The following is an 18,450-nucleotide window of genomic DNA, read 5'->3' on the forward strand; positions in this document are numbered from 1 at the left end:
TTGTAAGTTTCTAAGAGCAATCTTTACAAATTGTCCCTACTTTTGGGCCTTTGTCCCACTTTTATTCACTGCTTTGTCCAGATATCTTGCTCTCAGAGGTTGACAGGTATGATCTGTCACACCTACACACACATTAAGTGTCCCTCACACAGTAGATCAGGGTTATCCTGTTTACGTCAGTGCCTTCCTCTCCCTTATACCATTTGCCACTATGCGAATGTGTGCAATATATTCTCCGGCTTATTCGTGTCGGGACACGTGCGTCACGGGCAAGTGTTTGATCCTGGGTAGTAGGTTATGCATGACTACTTAGGGCTGCACAGTGTCGTGCACCTCTAATGCACATTCCAACTTCTGTCCAGATATCTACAGGACTGGACTTTGTGTCTTCTGTTCTAATGTTTACACAGGTTATGTATCCCATGAGGGATATCCAAAAATTGAATCGATCCAAAACAAGAGGAATACCGAACATCTTTTTGGATTTACAAAAATGTGATGAGGTCATGGGAAATCCTGCAACCGCCTAAGGTGACACTACCTACTACATATGCGTAGTGGTCACTATGCGTAGCTGTGGCTGCACCAAACCAGTAGGCTAAGTACGGCTGGATTTGGTGGACGTTCAGGTACGGGAGCGGGTTGTGTGATGTGGAGGGGATGCTGGGTAGTCCATTATGCATCCAGGTGTGTTGCATTTCTTATGGCCAGTTCCATACAGGTGTGTTGCATTTGTTATGGCCAGTTCCATCAGGATCAATCTGTGGGTATGTGCCGGTGACATATCTATACATTTGTATCGCACATTTCAATATTCATCTGTTTGTGGGATTGTTTTCTACAGTATGGCCTGTCTGCTTGTATTGCAGCTGTTTATACATGTGTTTGTGTTTCTTTCAGCTTCACCCGCTGCTCCCTCATACACCTCTGGTTCACCTATTCTGCATACGACACAGTATCACCTTGGAGGATTGTACCATTACCCATCAACCCCACACACACAGATTCCTCACACCCCATACATCACTGCTTTGTTTGTTGGCCCATGACATAGCCAGAGTAACACATGGAATACCCTACATGTGTCTGGTACCTGTATGATTGTGTGGACTACCCTGCCATGTTTGCTTTCCACATGCTATACCTCATGCACATAGCTACACGCCCATACTTAACTTTCATTACATGGTTGGTATACCTGGGTACTACCCGTTCGACTGTGACACATCCTGACAAGTTCGGCTTGTATCACTGACTTCCGGATTTTGGCAGCCTGTTGTACTCATTGGTAGAATGCCACTTTTTCCTATGTCCAGGATGGGATATATTCCATACACATATCTGACTGTAGTGGACAACACCTCCCCACAGTCGACAGTAGGGTAGCCACCTTTTCAATTGGCAAAAGTAGTACATTTTTGGTACAAACATCACATTTTACAGGCCAACACATACCCACGATCAGTACACAGGATAGAACTTAGAATTCTTGCCTATATAAAAGCTTATTCTTGTAGCAGTTTAGTTGCTTATTCTGTTTCTTATAACATTTATGTAATTTAGATACAGAAAAACTGTTTAATGCAACTATTACATAACGTATAGGGAATAATTTTGTCCTATAATCTTAGGACATTTGCCATTTCTACAGGTTTTTGTCAGGACACAGCTGCCCAAAGAGGGACTGTTGCTTGCAAAGTGGGAGAGGTGGTAATCCTAGTCGACGGTACGGATAATACTGTTCCTTTCAGCCTACATGTGTCCTTATTGTTGTAGCTGTTTATATGCTCCTTCTGTTTCGTTTACATGCTTATTCTATTTCCTATCACATTTGGTATGTGAAATACGGACATACCTTTTGTATGTGACTATTACATGCCTTGTGGGATATGATTCGGACATACGGGTGCTAGATATCTACATTTCTCATGTATTTTGTTATGGACACATCTTCCCAGCTGTGTACCCTCCCTCACATTATGGGTCAGCTGGTGACCCTCACCATTGGGCTGGACGTACTTACTGGTGGCTCTCTAACATATGATGCGTTTCACTTCCACTTGGTATGGCTATCTACACTGCGTTGGACTACGGCCACACGGTCTTCCATGTCATTTGTTCGCAGGATAGGGACCCGTTATTCCCTACTGTGCATTTGTGTTTGCTTCTTCACTTTGTGTTCGCAGGTACTTTCTTGCATGCTTTGCATACATTTCAGTATCCATGGACACTGACATGATTACTATCTTGCAACTTGTTATATGCAAGCATTTTAGGTTGCACATTGACAGCTGCCATTTCCATGCCTCCGTGTGGCACTTCGACACGCCCTATGGACTTGCGCTCCTTTTCTGTGCACGTGGCTGTGTCGGCAGTGCGCCTTCATTAATACGCTATTGGTGCTACTGCACCCTCTTCATGCTGCACGGTCGGCGCAAGCCTTACGCCGGCCTTGTGCCGAGCTTCATGAATCCCGGGGACTGATAAGGCACAGCAGAAACCATCAGAATTCATAACATTTCTTTATTAACTGCTTCCGTCAAAAAGACTTCTTCAGAAATTATCACCAGAAAAAGCAGACTTTTATACATTTAAGCCACTCAATGAGAAATAAGAATCAAATAAACAATTAAACAGTCAGCAATGACTTCCTAGTAAAAACTTTTTTTAATCCCTAAAAATACATAAAAATAGCATCACTTTAAGGCTTTTAGCATTCTGTCTTTCAAAAAACATTTACTGTTTACCATATTACTTAACCCAGGGTGTTTGCCAGCCTCTAATTTAATTTGCCATTCAGCTTCTCTCTTTTCCACCCTATCTCTATAGTTGCCACCCCTTAGGTCCAATGGTATTTGTTCCAGTACTGAAAATAAAAGCTTCCTGTATTTTTTAGAAACTGTAGTATGTTTGAATAAAGCATTTTTTTCTCTCGCATCCTAAATAAATGTTCTTTAATTATTTTCTCTAGACTCTTAGAGGGTCTTGATATGGTAGCTCCTCCAATATCAAGAAATGAAAATAAGGGAACATACAAATGTGCTTTAGTTTCATCCCATGTGCCTTCAGTTTTACCCACTCCCAATGGGAACCCCTCTGTGAGACCAAACACTGTTCATACTTGAGTTTGGGCAGTACTGCCCAGATCAGCTTTCTTGGGACTTGTTGTATGCTTTCTCCAAGTCTAGTTGGACTCTTTCCTCATCTCTAACTTCTTTGCAATATCGGGTCAGTTGTATGATCTGAATCCGGACTGCTCATCACCCATATTACATTATACTCTACTCTCTCATATCCATTTATCAATCACCTTTAATGTGATAGCATCTGATGTGCTGGCCATCTTTGTCATATCTGTTGCTTTCCCCTGACAACTTCATTTTCCTTAGTGTTACTTGGTAGGCTCCTCCTCATTTCATCATATGTTTGTGAGCTTCTGTGGAGTCTTCTTCATTCAGAAGCTTCTGGAAATATTCCTTCCATCTGCCTTTGATGTCCTGTGGACTGGTGTGCTCCTTATTTATCTTTCTGTCTTTGCCTTAGTTTCTTTGTGGAACTACTGAGTCACAATCACTTTCCACCTGGTAGAGTGGCAGTCTTTGCTATTGCAACTTCCTTGTTAGGCAACTGTATTCCTTCCTAGCCTAGTTTTCTATCTGCAGTTCTTTCAATGACTTCCTGGACTTCTGTATTTCCATACCTGGCTTGGCCACATGTTCTGTAGTCCTCACACATGCTGTTTTGAGGCACTGCCGTTCTTCTTCAACCCTTAGAGACTTCTCTAATTACACTGACCACTGCAGCATCTGATTGCGGCAACCAGTGGTGTGGACCGACTGGGGTACCTGTTAGCTGTTCTTGTATGTATAGAGAATTGCCAGTTCTATGTGCATTCAAGTCACTGGTGCTTGTCTGAATGCAGTCTTTTCCTGTAGGGCATAGGCTGATATTATGACTACCCTATCATTACACTGGAGTCTGATTGCCATGAGTCTTTCACTAATTCTAATGGATTTTGATTGCCATAAGTCTGTCACTAATTGTAATGATTACCAAACTCTGGATCCCAGTGGCTCACTGCACAGCATTCTCTGGGTCCCAAATGGCTCACTGGCTGCCCTTCCATTGGAGGCAAAGCAGTTGGTCTGTACAACTCTTCCCCCTATAGGGCACCATGAAGAGTATGTGCTGCTGCTCACAGCTCCATTCATTGGTGAGTTTGAGATGGAAACAGCATGTTTTTCAGAGGTGGGAGGAACCCCATAGAGATACAGGGGGAACATAAAAACTCCTAACAGACATTGGTCAGAGGTCAGAACTGAACATTGTACCTTGTGCATGGGAGGCAAGGACATTAACCATTATGCCAACTGGTCTCCAATGATATAATCAATATTTAATGTTTTTTTGAGAGCTAGAAGACTAAAAGTCTTAAAGTGACGGTAATTTTATCTAAGTTTTAGGGATTATTAAAAAAGTTTTTACTATGAAGTCATTGCTGATTGTTTAATTGTTTAATTGATTCTTATTTCTCATTGGGTTGTTTAAATGTATAAAAGGCTGCTTTTCTGGTGATAAATTGTTTCTGAAGAATTCTTTTTGACAAAAGCAATAAATACATTTTACACTAATTCTGGCATGTTTCTGCTGTGCCTTTCCAGTGTTTTTTTTGTTATTACTTGTTCCATGGAATATTGTGCTTGTCTCTATCTGGTATGGTTTTTCCCTGCTGCTAGCTCCTCATCTGTCTCTCCATCTGTCTGCGGTGCTGAGAAGTACTGGCTCTGCAAGGGGCCACTGTGCTGTAAGTCCTAACTAAAATGTTATGCAACACAGCACATGCACACATGATCAGCACTCTGACACATATGGCGGGGACATGCTGCAGGGCATCACCAGATATACTGAAACAGCAAAAGCATGACTTTAGTAGCCCAAATACACATTCTGTAATGGTTCTGATTTGTGACAGTGTACTGCTGTACCCTGGTCAGTTTGATCATATGCATTTCTGATTGTGTCATAAGTCTGGGTTATAAGATTTATCCAGCATTACCAACTAGATGTCTTTGTAAGGAGTCAACCTTTGCAAATCATTGAAACAGGTCACTTTTGTGTCATAAGCATGAGTCCTGAAAACTGCTTGGGTGGCTTGCATTCACCTTGTAGATGATGCCCTGTGTATTATAGAACAACTGGCAGTTGAGGGAGTAATATTATTTGTGGTTCTTTTACTTCAATACCAGTTAACCTGTAGGTCCCTTCTCTCAATTTGGGTACAGCCTCTGGCATCAAGAACCTCAGGGAAATGGCCAATGTCATAGAAGTCCTGGGTCTATATCATATTGTTGAACTTTTAATAGTTCGAAGCACTAAAGATCGAACTTTAGTGATCGAACTATTAAAAGGTCGAACTGCTATAAAACCAGTTTTAAAAGAAAAAAAGAAAAACAAAAGGGTGTAAGCAGGAGGGCAAGCCCCCCTGCACCCTCCACATGGGGTGCTGTGCCCCTAACACCCCCCCGTTCTTTAAATATACCAACTCTGAGATCATGCTACAGCGTCGTTTTTCTTTTTTCTTTTAAAACTGTTTTTATAGCAGTTCGAACTTTTAATAGTTCGATCACTAAAGTTTGATCTTTAGTGCTTCGAACTATTAAAAGTTCAACAACATGATATAGACCCGAAGTCTCATATGGTTTTGTTTTCTCCTCTAGAATATGTGGAAATTACATATGGTCCCTCACATGCTGTAGTATGGCATCAAGGATCTGGTGGGTTTTCTTGATGCAGATGCCTGAGATGCCCCTGCTATACAAAGTCACACATACTTTTGTATCTGCTGTGTTATATAGTCTGTACCTCCCACAGGACTGCAAATGAGACTGACACATCTCCGCAGTTTCTTGGATGGTGACCGTGTCCACACAGTGCTGGTCAACTATGTGGGTGTCATGCAGGGCATGAAATGTTAAACAGAGACAGAAGATCCTTTGCCTCCTGGGCCAACATCACACACCATTGGGAATGTCAGCTGCAATAAGAGCTTCCTGTAGATATACATTAACCTGCAGCAATGTCTCGCATACTTGTGTAACGAACTGCCTATGAACACAGGCATATGGCAAAGTTCAAATCTAACCTAAGCGCAGCATCACAGCATGGTATTCAGATGTTTCTGAAACACTCCAATATATTTTTGCTTAATTAGCATATGCAACATTTTATTATATAGTCATTAGTATACAGCATGATCGACTTCATAATTTGTCCTTGCGATGTCGTGTCATCACATTTTCCGAATTGCTTACACCCTGCTCATCACCATTCATTTTCTCAAATCTGGTTATCACTATGCAGTGGATTATTACGACTCCGGCCTATTATGCTTCTTCTCTACTAGATCTCAGTACACTCCTTTTACTGTATTTGTCAGGGAGATGGTAGGTACTTTTATTAGGTTATCACTATGCAGTGGATTATTACGACTCCGGCCTATTATGCTTCTTCTCTACTAGATCTCAGTACACTCCTTTTACTGTATTTGTCAGGGAGATGGTAGGTACTTTTATTAGGTTATCACTATGCAGCGGATTATTACGACTCCGGCCTATTATGCTTCTTCTCTACTAGATCTCTGTACACTCCTTTTACTGTATTTGTCAGGGAGATGGTAGGTACTTTTATTAGGTTATCACTATGCAGTGGATTATTACGACTCCGGCCCATTATGCTTCTTCTCTACTAGATCTCAGTACACTCCTTTTACTGTATTTGTCAGGGAGATGGTAGGTACTTTTATTAGATTATCACTATGCAGCGGATTATTATGACTCCAGCCTATTATGCTTCTTCTCTACTAGATCTCAGTACACTCCTTTTACTGTATTTGTCAGGGAGATGGTAGGTACTTTTATTAGGTTATCACTATGCAGCGGGTTATTACGACTCCGGCCTATTATGTTTCTTCTCTACTAGGTCTCAGTACACTCCTTTTACTATATTTGTCAGGGAGATGGTAGGTACTTTTATTAGGTTATCACTATGCAGCGGGTTATTACGACTCCGGCCTATTATGCTTCTTCTCTACTAGGTCTCAGTACACTCCTTTTACTGTATTTGTCAGGGAGATGGTAGGTACTTTTATTAGGTTATCACTATGCAGTGGATTATTACGACTCCGGCCTATTATGCTTCTTCTCTACTAGATCTCAGTACACTCCTTTTACTGTATTTGTCAGGGAGATGGTAGGTACTTTTATTAGGTTATCACTATGCAGCGGATTATTACGACTCTGGCCTATTATGCTTCTTCTCTACTAGATCTCAGTACACTCCTTTTACTGTATTTGTCAGGGAGATGGTAGGTACTTTTATTAGGTTATCACTATGCAGTGGATTATTACGACTCCGGCCTATTATGCTTCTTCTCTACTAGATCTCAGTACACTCCTTTTACTGTATTTGTCAGGGAGATGGTAGGTACTTTTATTCGGTTATCACTATGCAGCGGATTATTACGACTCCGGCCTATTATGCTTCTTCTCTACTAGATCTCAGTACACTCCTTTTACTGTTTTTGTCAGGGAGATGGTAGGTACTTTTATTAAATGTAAATTAATTCAAAGCATAGAAGATGGAACTAGTAGGCACTAGATTTTGTTACATTTAAAAATACACTGGTCTTCAGAGCGGCACTGGAAAAACTAAATCCATGTTGTTTGGTGGCATCACCACCAAAGCAAAGATAACCATTCCTCTCCTTCTGATGTGGGATTAAACTTAACATTTCAATACAGCTCTGCAGTACAATAAGGTACTTATACTACACTCCTTCATCTGAGTATTAGTATCAAACTCAAATTCAAAAAAATCATAGAAATGTTAGCATTTTTAAAAGTAACCAATATATATATATATATATATATATATATATATATATATATATATATATTTATATATATATATATATATATATAGGGTATATATTAGAAGCCAGAAGATCCGTTTGGGTGAATTGGAAAAGAGCAATACATATTGCATGAACTATGGAAATGGCAAACGTCCAAAACCACTAAATTCAAAATGTCGATTTGTCATGGTTGGCCCATCTGCAGTATAGCTCTGTAAGGTAAGTGTGCGATAGTTACGGACCTTAGGGTTAGGGTGCGGGTTAAGGTAAGTTCATGGATAGTAATGTATGTAAGGTTTAGTGTAGGGTTAGAAGTAGGGTTTGGTTACAGTATGTATGTGGTTTATTTATTATGTTTGGGTAGGCAGTATGTAGTGGGCGGTGGGGTTGGCCAACTATGACGATTCGAGATTTTAAATTTCGCAGGTTTTCGTGTTTTTAATATAGACCCCTATATATATATATATATATATATATATATATATATATATATATACACTTCAGAAGACTGAAAAGCAAAAGGCTGAAAATTCAAAATACTAAATGTATTTTTAATGCCCCTACACGACACATGGGGGGCTGCATCCCCCCACACCCTCTGCTAATTATATATACCAACTCCAGGATGCACAACAGTAGAGAAGGAGCAAATTCCATCATTCAATATTTTGAATTTTTAGTCTTTTGAGATTCAGTCTTTTGTTTTTTCAGTCTTCTGAAGTACACCCCATGTAGATATATATATATATATATATATATATATATATATATATATATATATATATATATATATATATATATATATATATATATATATATATATATATAGAGAGAGAGAGAGAGAGATTTTTTTAGAGTCAAGACTCTCCTGACAAAAAACAGATATGTGCCTGCCCTCCATAATTCTCTTATTGACTCATATCTTGTTCATTTTAAAAACCTTGATTTGTCAGAAATAAAATAATAATTTTACAAAGATGACAGGATCATTTATTTCATAACTATCCCATACTTCATTGTGTTTCACTCCAAAGTCTAAGTTGATTAGAATTTAATGCAGTGTCCTTTACACAATTAGTTTTTGTTCATAATATTCTGTTATCATCCACATGTCCATCTCTAATTACTGACCTGGTCTTTTACAGCATGACTGCGAATCTTTTCCTTCTCATAAAGTGTCTATATTCATAGCTAAATATCAGTTTGAGCCTTTAAGTTATTCACCTCCCACTGGCTTAGAATGGGATTCAGTTACCATCTCCACGTTAGACATGTTGAATGTGAGGCAAATGTATCTTCAGTGAGACACTAGGGAGTTCTCTGTTTTCAATAGATGTATTGCTACAGAGAGACATACAGTTCCCTAAGTGTGGTGTATCTTTCTTAACTAAAAGTTTTGGATTAGCTATTTTACTTTCTGCTGAAGTTCTGCCATCTACTTCTTATTGGTTTGTGACCTGTCTGATATACTAATGCATTCATTTCCCATTTTATTGCTTATAAATGTTATTCCACTCAGGAATTAATAAATAATGTATTTGGCCTAGTCATGTAATCTGCCCTGTCTGGTCATGCAATTTTTCATTCTCCATTTCCCATTTTCTGGCTATCAGACTTTGCCAATTACATTAATATCTGTAATAATTCCTGTCATCAATTCATTATATTTCTAATTTTATTCCTTTTAAATAATCACTATATTTTTATGTTACTGGAACTTTCCAACTTGGGATTACCACTGAAAAAAATATCAGCTTTTTGAGTTGCTAAATGAAACAGGGTATTTTTTTCAACCTGAAATCTAAACATTTAAATTAGCAAAAAACAGAAAACACAATCCAGGGTAAAGTATCACCTCCTAAAAAGTAATATGTATGTCCAAGATAAAAGAGGTAGATACACCAAGACAATCGAAGTCAACCACAATTGTGTATCACAGCAACACGAATTTATTGAACAAAGTAAGCGCTTTCACGTCTGCCAGGACGCTTCATCAGACTTAATAATCACAACCATTATTACATTCATTTAAATAGCCTACATCCTCCTATCACAAAGCATACATCAACACTCATCAATGATGCACAATACTATTGGTGTATATATGAAGTAAAACATTCCTGCATTAATGAGCATGGACATATGCAAAATACTAGCATATGTAAAATACTAATATATGTAAAGAATGTTATACACTTTTAAAAACATTAATAAATTATGTACAAGCATATAGAAGAATATGTATAAAAAGCTTATGTTAAAAAATATATTAAAAAACTTATAATGACACTTACCATCATAGAAATACTAAATGTATTTTACTTATAATGCATATGTTAAACCTAATGTTTCAATGGTCTATCTACAAGAAAAGGTCTCAATGAAGTTTTATCATTGAGACCATGGCTTCTATCTGCCGATAGTTTAGTAATCCATTTGATCTCTTCTTTTTCTGTTTTGTTACGTATACATCCCAATCTTTCTGTAGTAAATATATGTTCAATTACCATAAAACTAAAGGAATGTGTACTATCATATTGCATATGATTAGCCAGGGCATTGGTCTCATTCTCTCTCTATTAATAGCATAACTTGATATAGCTAAATGCTGGACTATTACCTACTATATTAGCAATCTTGTCATCTAACTGTAGAATATTCCAGCACTTCAGTTGTAGATATTATTAAAAAACATTGGAATATTCTACAGTTAGATGACAAGATTGCTAATATAGTAGGTAATAGTCCAGCATTTAGCTATACCAAGTTACTTAAGAGATTGTTATGTTACGATAAGAACAAGAAGAAAGGGGTAATCTCACAAAGGAAAGGTACTTATGCTTGTCGCAGTTGCAATCAGTGTGTTTTTGTAAAGAATTCAAATGTGTTTATACACCCTGATACTGGTAAGAAGTATGAGTTTTCACACTATGCAGACTGTAAATCAAGAAATGTGGTCTATCTTAGTCAATGTAAGAAATGCCACTGTTTTTATGTTGGCATGACAAATAGAACACTTAGGGAACGTATAAGGGAACATGTCTATGCTATTAATAGAGAGAATGAGACCAATGCCCTGGCTAATCATGTTATGCAATATGATAGTACACATTCCTTTAGTTTTATGGTAATTGAACATATATTTACTACAGAAAGATTGGGATGTATACGTAACAAAACAGAAAAAGAAGAGATCAAATGGATTACTAAACTATCGGCAGATAGAGGCCATGGTCTCAATGATAAAATTTCATTGAGACCTTTTCTTGTAGATAGACCATTGAAACATTAGGTTTAACATATGCATTATAAGTAAAATACATTTAGTATTTCTATGATGGTCAGTGTCAATATAAGTTTTTTAATATATTTTTTAACATAAGCTTTTTATACATATTCTTCTATATGCTTGTACATAATTTATTAATGTTTTTAAAAGAGTATAACAGTCTTTACATATATTAGTATTTTACATATGCTAGTATTTTTACATATGTCCATGCTTATTAATGCAGGAATGTTTTACTTCATATATACACCAATAGTATTGTGCATCATTGATGAGTGCTGATGTATGCTTTGTGATAGGAGGATGTAGGCTATTTAAATGAATGTAATAATGGTTGTGATTATTAAGTCTGATGAAGCGTCCTGGCAGATGTGAAAGCACTTACTTTGTTCAATAAATTTGTGTTGCTGTGATACACAATTGTGGTTGACTTCGATTGTCTTGGTGTATCTACCTCTTTTATCTTGGATAAACATTTAAATTATTCGAAAAATGTTTTTATCTGAAAGCAATCATTATGTCATATAACATACTCTCATAAAGGAGCAAATATACATTTATAGAAAGGATATTGATATAAAAGATGATTATTGATTTTTTTTAAGAGATGAGGTATATTCACTACATATACATTTGAAATGTTGGCTTTAATTAGCTACAGATGTTCCACAAAACCATTTCTTAATAGAAAGAAATGTGAATTTGAGTTTGTATATTAAATATTTTGATAATGGTTAGTTTTTTATTCAAAATCTGTCTGGCTATTTGAGAAGCATTAAAATCCACTGGTATACAATTCTTCATGGTTGACCTAGAAGTGCCTGTTTCACAAGTACATATGGAATAGTGGGTTTGTAAACGTGTATCGGATGGTGGGATTGAAAAGCAGTTTATATGAAACAGAGACATGCTGGTATTGATGCAGGATATGACTACATTAACCACAGGGCAAGTTTACTACTTTTCATCTTATAAATGGAAAATCAAGTCACTTTTCAACAGCTATGATTTATTCACCACTATTTTTGTTTTGCAAATAATAGTAAAACAGGAATACAAGTATTGCTCAGTCACAATAGACATGCACAAGTGATTGGGTATTTTGTTTCTGAAAAATATCCTATGAATTTAATGAAAAAAGAACATGGACCACAAAACTACATTATCTGATCAATTAGAATTAATTCCCTTCATATGCAGAAAATAAACAATTCACAAAGATATTGGAATCATGCCTGCATTGAGTGACACAAATTCACATAGCATATGCAAAATAACTTCAACACAAGTAAAAGAAGAAATGTTACAGTGCCCTCATTGATAAGTTACCTGAAAAAAATCCACACTGAGTGACGTAGATAAGCTACCCCTTAAAACAACATGTGATTGTATTGTGACAATGCAGTTGTTTTGTGCAATATATATGTGTACATATAAATAATAAATAATAAAGATAGATATTTCTTTTTTTTTCTTAGTGTTACACTAATATTTATTCTCTTCAACTGCTACAGCACTCTTTGATTAGTAAATAATACAGTAGAGCGAAGATAAGTTATTGACTTTGATTTAAATCCCATATTTCCCACTGAATGCCATGAAACCCCAAGCATATCAGCTAACTTCCTTGATTTTGTAAGCCTCCTTGCAAAAAGAACTGAAATGTCCCATCAGAATTACCTATATCTAAATAAATTAATAAATAAAATTTAGTTACCATTCAAATCTCTGTGAAGACCAATCTTTTGTTATCTGTATCTTGACTGAATAAAGCAAAAAACAGGGTGATTAAACCTATGTCAAATATTACTTCCCTCACCTGTTCCTCGGGTCTGTTGATGATGACTAAATCTGATTCTGAAACTTTGCATTTACTCCGGGCTTTAGACCATGCTGAATAATCTGTGGAGAAGTAATAACAGCTGTGCCTAAATATTTGCCAGTCTATAGGGCAACATTCAACCTGCTTTCCTGAAAGAGAAGACAAAATACAAATGGATAAGTACACAGTGACAGAATGTGATATACATCAAATAATTTGAATAGTTTCTTTTTGAGACTTATAGTCTTATTATTACATATTCCAGCACTGAAAAGACATTCAACAAAACCTTCATTCCCCCCGATCGAAAAGCCGTACTCTAAGGTAACTGTGTGCCATTCTTCATGAAGATACACTTCTACATATATGTGATATGTATGCATGTATATAGACAAACGTTTTTGAAGCAGTGCATGGCAGCAACGCACTGTTATGTTACATGTAAAGAACAAGTCAAAAAAGGTCGTCAGCATACATTAATAGTGCAAACCATTTTATTCCACTTTCAAAAGACAATCAGGTAAAACACAGACAAGTTTCATTAACAAAAAACAAAACTATCCACCCCCCACTTAAGTAACTGCCCATATCCTTGGTGTAAGCAACTATCAAAAGTTGGAGGTTTGTGTATTTTTATACTACTGAATGTATAGAGGGGATGTATTTCAGAATGAATAGCAAAGTCACGAGTCTTATTTATTTTTATTTATTTGAAGTTTGTGTGCCAGGATGGTCCACTGGGCCGAATGAGCCCATTTTCAATGGAATCCTGGGTAGAAAAGCTCCATAGATACAATATATAAAATATATCAAATAACAGTTTGTTAAAGTACAAGAAGAATACATATAAGTCAAAGTAAATGTTAATACAATTAGAAGACAAAGCAGAACAATATGTAACAATTCATATGAGTTTACAATTTTTAGTCTCTATAATCGTTAAAATAGATGTTAAATCAAAGACAATAGTGAGTAGATATGTGCAAAAGAATTAAACATAAGCAGTTATTTACAATGTGTATGTTCCCATAAGGGGGATGTGATTGTAGGCTAAGGGGGTAAGGTAGTAGCTGGGGATGTTATGTAGGATGGGAACATGAGCATTCCCAGAGAGATGTTAAGTGCGAGTGGAGCAGAGCTTTAAAGGTGGGGAGGCTACAGGTGCTGCGAATATGAGGTGGGAGGGAGTTCCAGAGACAGGCTAGGGAAAAAGAGAATAAGAGTTTGCCTGCTGGACGGGCAGGTTTGTGGAGTTCAATCAAGTTCTGTGTGTTGGTTCTTAGGGGTCTTAGGTAGGTGCATAGTGAAGGTTGAGGTAAGGGAGGGGCAGAATGGGCTTGAAAATGAGCTTATGAGCATGAGTTAGTTGAGTGTAGGTAAGGTAGTTGGGGAGCTCTAGCCAATTTAGTTTGTGGAGGGCAATACAGTGATGGGAGGAGGATCTGTGACCAGTGGTGAATTTGGCAATTTTGTTATAGCAGGTGGAGAGTTTTGTTTTAATAGAGGATTGTAGGTTGGTTAGGAGTGGTGCACCATAAAGGAGAGAAGGGATGAGGTATGTGGTAGAGAGGAGGAATCTAATGGATGGGGTGAGGATGCGAAGATGGCAATAGAACATACCAAGTTTCTGGTGTGTTTTTTTAATGTTTATTTGTATATGGGTATCAAATTTAAGCTGATTATCGATGAGAGGTCCTAACAGTTTAGTACTGGAAACAATTTCAAGGGAAGTGTTTTTGTGACTGGATATGTAGAATGAATTTATGTCGATAGTTATGCTTTTGGATGGGGTGAATATCATGAGCTTGGTTTTTGATGGTTTGAGAGCTAGATGGTTATCTAGCATCCATTGTTCGGTGGTTGAGAAGGCATCTTGGGTTAGTTTTATAAGGGAGGTAATGGAGTTAGCAGCACAGATAATTGTTGAATCATCTGCATATTGGATAATTTTAGCATTAGGGATAGTGTGGTGGAAGTCATTAATGAAAATGTTGAACAGTAAGGGACCTAATATAGAACCCTGGGGTACACCAGTGGCAGTGTTGAAGAATGAAGAAGTAGATTTCTTCCATTTGACAGATTGTTGCCTGTTGGAAAGGTAACTGGTAAACCAGTTGATAGAAGTGGGTGAAAGGTGTAGATTAGAGAGTTTGGTCAGAAGGAGGGAGTGGGAGATGGTATCAAAAGCCTTAGAAAGGTCTAGGAGGAGGGTGGAGACAATACAGTTGGAGTCTCAGGCTTTATTCATGATTTTGTGGAAGAAGAGTAGTGCAGTAGTAGTGCTGCGACCAAGTCTGAATCCATGTTGTGTTGGGGTTAGTAGGTGACTGTCGATGAGGTAGGGTAATAATTGTATGTGGATACATTTTTTAAGTAGTTTAGAGATGGGAGATAAGATGGTAATAGGTCTAAATTTGGAGCTATTATTATTGTTTCCACCTTTGTGGAGGGGAATAATGTAGGCTTTTTTCCAAATTTGGGGTACATAGCCTTCTTGGATTGACCGGTTTATAAGAATACAGATGGGGAAGGCAATGGCTTCAGTAGCTGTCTTTAGGAAGAAGGAAGGGATATTATCAGGGGCATTAGAGCATGGTTTTAATTTTAGAAGGAGTTTTTTTATAGTTGATACAAGTATGGGTTTGAGAGAGAAGAGAGGAAGGTAGGAGGTGGAAGTACTTGAGGAGGAGGGGATAGTGGGAATTGTAGCTGGATGAGTGGAGTTATTTGTGAAGGATGATGTTAATTTGGATATGGAGTCGCTGAAAAAGCTGTTAAATTGGGAGGCTAGGTCGGTATCAGAAGCATTATGATCAGGGTGTGGATTTTCCTTTCTGCTGGGGTTGAAGAGGGAGGAGATACTATCCCAGAATTTTTTGGGGTAGTCTTGTGATTGTTTTGGAGGGTGATATAGTAGGATTTGCGGTCGGAAGTGATGAGTTTTTTAACTCTGTTACAGAATATTTTGTATTCATTTAGGGTGCCTGGGGTTTTGTTTTTATAGTGGTTCTTCAAGGATTTATCAAGGAGGTGCATGACAGCTAAGGTATCTTTGGTTATCCATGGGATGGTTTTGCTCTTAATTCTTTTAGTTCTCAGGGGGGCCAAGGTGTCTAATAGGTTTAGAAATGTATTAAAATAAGTGACAGCTTCATCTAGGGGAAGAGTATTCAGAGGACTCCAGTTGAATTGTTTAAGTAAGTCAGAGAAGGTGTTGGGGTTAAAGTTTTTTAAAGAGCGTATAGAGATGGTGGTATGTGGCAGTTGTAGGGAGGGAGAGTGACGGTGAGCGAAAGTAGGAAAGTGGTCACTGAAAGAGTCAGGGAGGGTACCACTACTGGAGATAAGATGTGGGTGTGATACTAGAATCCAGTCGAGGGTGCTTCCAGAGGAAGATTCCTTTGATGGCCTGGTTATAGAGTTGATTAGCTGATGGAAGTTGTAGATGTTTATATTTAGGGGGTTTGTGGGGCATTGGACAGAGGACCAGTTAATATTAACGTTGTCTAGGATAAGTCTCATTTGTAATGTTGGTGGAGAGCCAAGAGAGTATGTCTTCAAGAATAGGTATATTGTCACCAGGAGGGATGTAGGGGGAGGCTAAGCATGTGGTTTTATGCTTGTTTAGGTGGAGTAGGGCTAGAAGTAATTTGGCATTGGCAAATTGGGGAATAGGCTTAGAATATGAAGTAACTGAAAGGGAAGAGGAATAGAGTAGAGCAACTCCACCTCCTTTTTTATGGGTTCTGTCTTTCCTGATGATATTATAGTTGGGGGGAGTTATTTCAGAATCTTTTATGGAGTGTTTTAGCCATGTTTCAGAGATTGACAATATGTCAGGATGGTTATGGAAAAGCCAGGCATGAAGGTTGGGGATTTTGTTACATATACTTTGAGCATTTAATGCTGAGAAGGAGAGGGTTTTTACAGCTGAAGGTGTGTAAGAGGGGATGGTTGAGGTGGTCTTAGACTGAGTTCCCCAAATCCAATAGTCAAAATATTTCATTACACCTTAAGACCCCCACCCCCACATAGTCCACTGTGGGCCTGAATGAACAGATGGAATCAGCAAAAGGGTCTGAATGGAGAGATGGAATTAGCAAGAGAAAAAGAGTAGTACTGCTGGAACTGAATTCATTCTCAAACCTTTGTATTTATACATGGCAAACCCTGTTTTTTATAAGGTATCGCCAAAATGACACTGATATCTAGACTGTAGATAATATATAATAGAAAAAGGTTAGTCAAAAAAGTAAAACAAAGAATGTGTATATGGGCTCCTGGACAAAAATGAGCCCACTCCTGTGGCACAAAGACTGGGAAAAAAAGCAGAAACACTCATGCCACACTGCTAGGCCAGGCTGCTGTGGTAGAAGGAAATAGTCCAGAAAAAACAAATAAACTGATATGCAAGCAAGAGGCATAGAGATGATAAAGTAGACTGTTGAAGATAAAAAAGAAAGTCTGTACTGCCACTATTATACAGAAAACAAAATTTCCAGAAAGAGGATATGTAGCAATAGTAGAGGAGTAATTAAATGAACTTGCTTGCTATGTAATGAAGTCACATGATATACTGACATCAGAATGTTCAAGCTCAGTCTCATTCATCTCCTTTACCCTATCCCAAATTCGCACCCATCCCCACTACCATTAAACACAGACACACATGGTCCACCCCTTCTCACTACTTCAACCATAATAAAACCACATTTATCTCACCTACACCACAATCATCTGCGGAGTTCACTTAAAAGCCACTACCCCAATCTATCTAACCCAATTAGACTTCTTCATTACTACTTCATTTCTGCCGCTCACCCATAAACAGCCCCTCTTGCCGAGCTACTATCAGTATGGAACACACACATAATCTCTCCTCTGCTCTTACCTAAAGTGACATAAACTATATCTCACCAGACAAGCAAAACTGTTAAAACCCGCAGAAAATAATTAATAGTCCAGCTCAGTAGAAAACACTACTTAGAAGAAGAAGAAACATTGGGCTGCCTGGAAAAGAAGCAACAGAAGAAATGAGACAAGATAAGAAGCAAAAACAGAGGTCATCGAATGGTACAAAAATGAAGATGGACATGGGAAAGAAAAAGATATCCAATATGGTGTGATATTCATAAAAAAATGTGGCTCCAAAGATATTTGAAGAGAAATATAGACAAAGACATCCATAACTTTCATAAGTGACCCCACAAGAAGAAGCAGCACACAGAGCAGTGGGCATCTAATGAAGATATGCCATAATGCAATGTTCTAGAACCTTCTGTAGATTTGCATGAAAGTTCAGTTAGAATTATACAGCAAAGGCAAGAGCAGTGTTTAGTGAAATGTTGGCACAATCTATATGGCAATAGGATGGGCCAATGAAGATCAAGATGAAGGCAGAGCAGATGGATCATGGAGACATACAAA

At 37.8% G+C, this 18,450-nt stretch overlaps 1 protein-coding gene across 1 annotated transcript in view; it reads right to left on the bottom strand.

Annotated features, from left to right (window-relative positions):
* The window catches only part of LOC122807957 (asialoglycoprotein receptor 1-like), a 363,119-nt gene that overhangs the window by 171,613 nt on the left and 173,056 nt on the right, over positions 1-18,450 (bottom strand). The window contains exon 3 of the mRNA XM_044078988.1: positions 13,021-13,172. Coding sequence (XP_043934923.1) covers positions 13,021-13,172 — 152 coding nt within the window. The remainder of the gene's footprint in view (positions 1-13,020; positions 13,173-18,450) is intronic.

Source organism: Protopterus annectens, chromosome 8.part0, assembly GCF_019279795.1.
Source record: "Protopterus annectens isolate FY-2018-M chromosome 8.part0, PAN1.0, whole genome shotgun sequence".
In the NCBI taxonomy this organism is placed as follows: Eukaryota; Metazoa; Chordata; order Ceratodontiformes; family Protopteridae; genus Protopterus; species Protopterus annectens.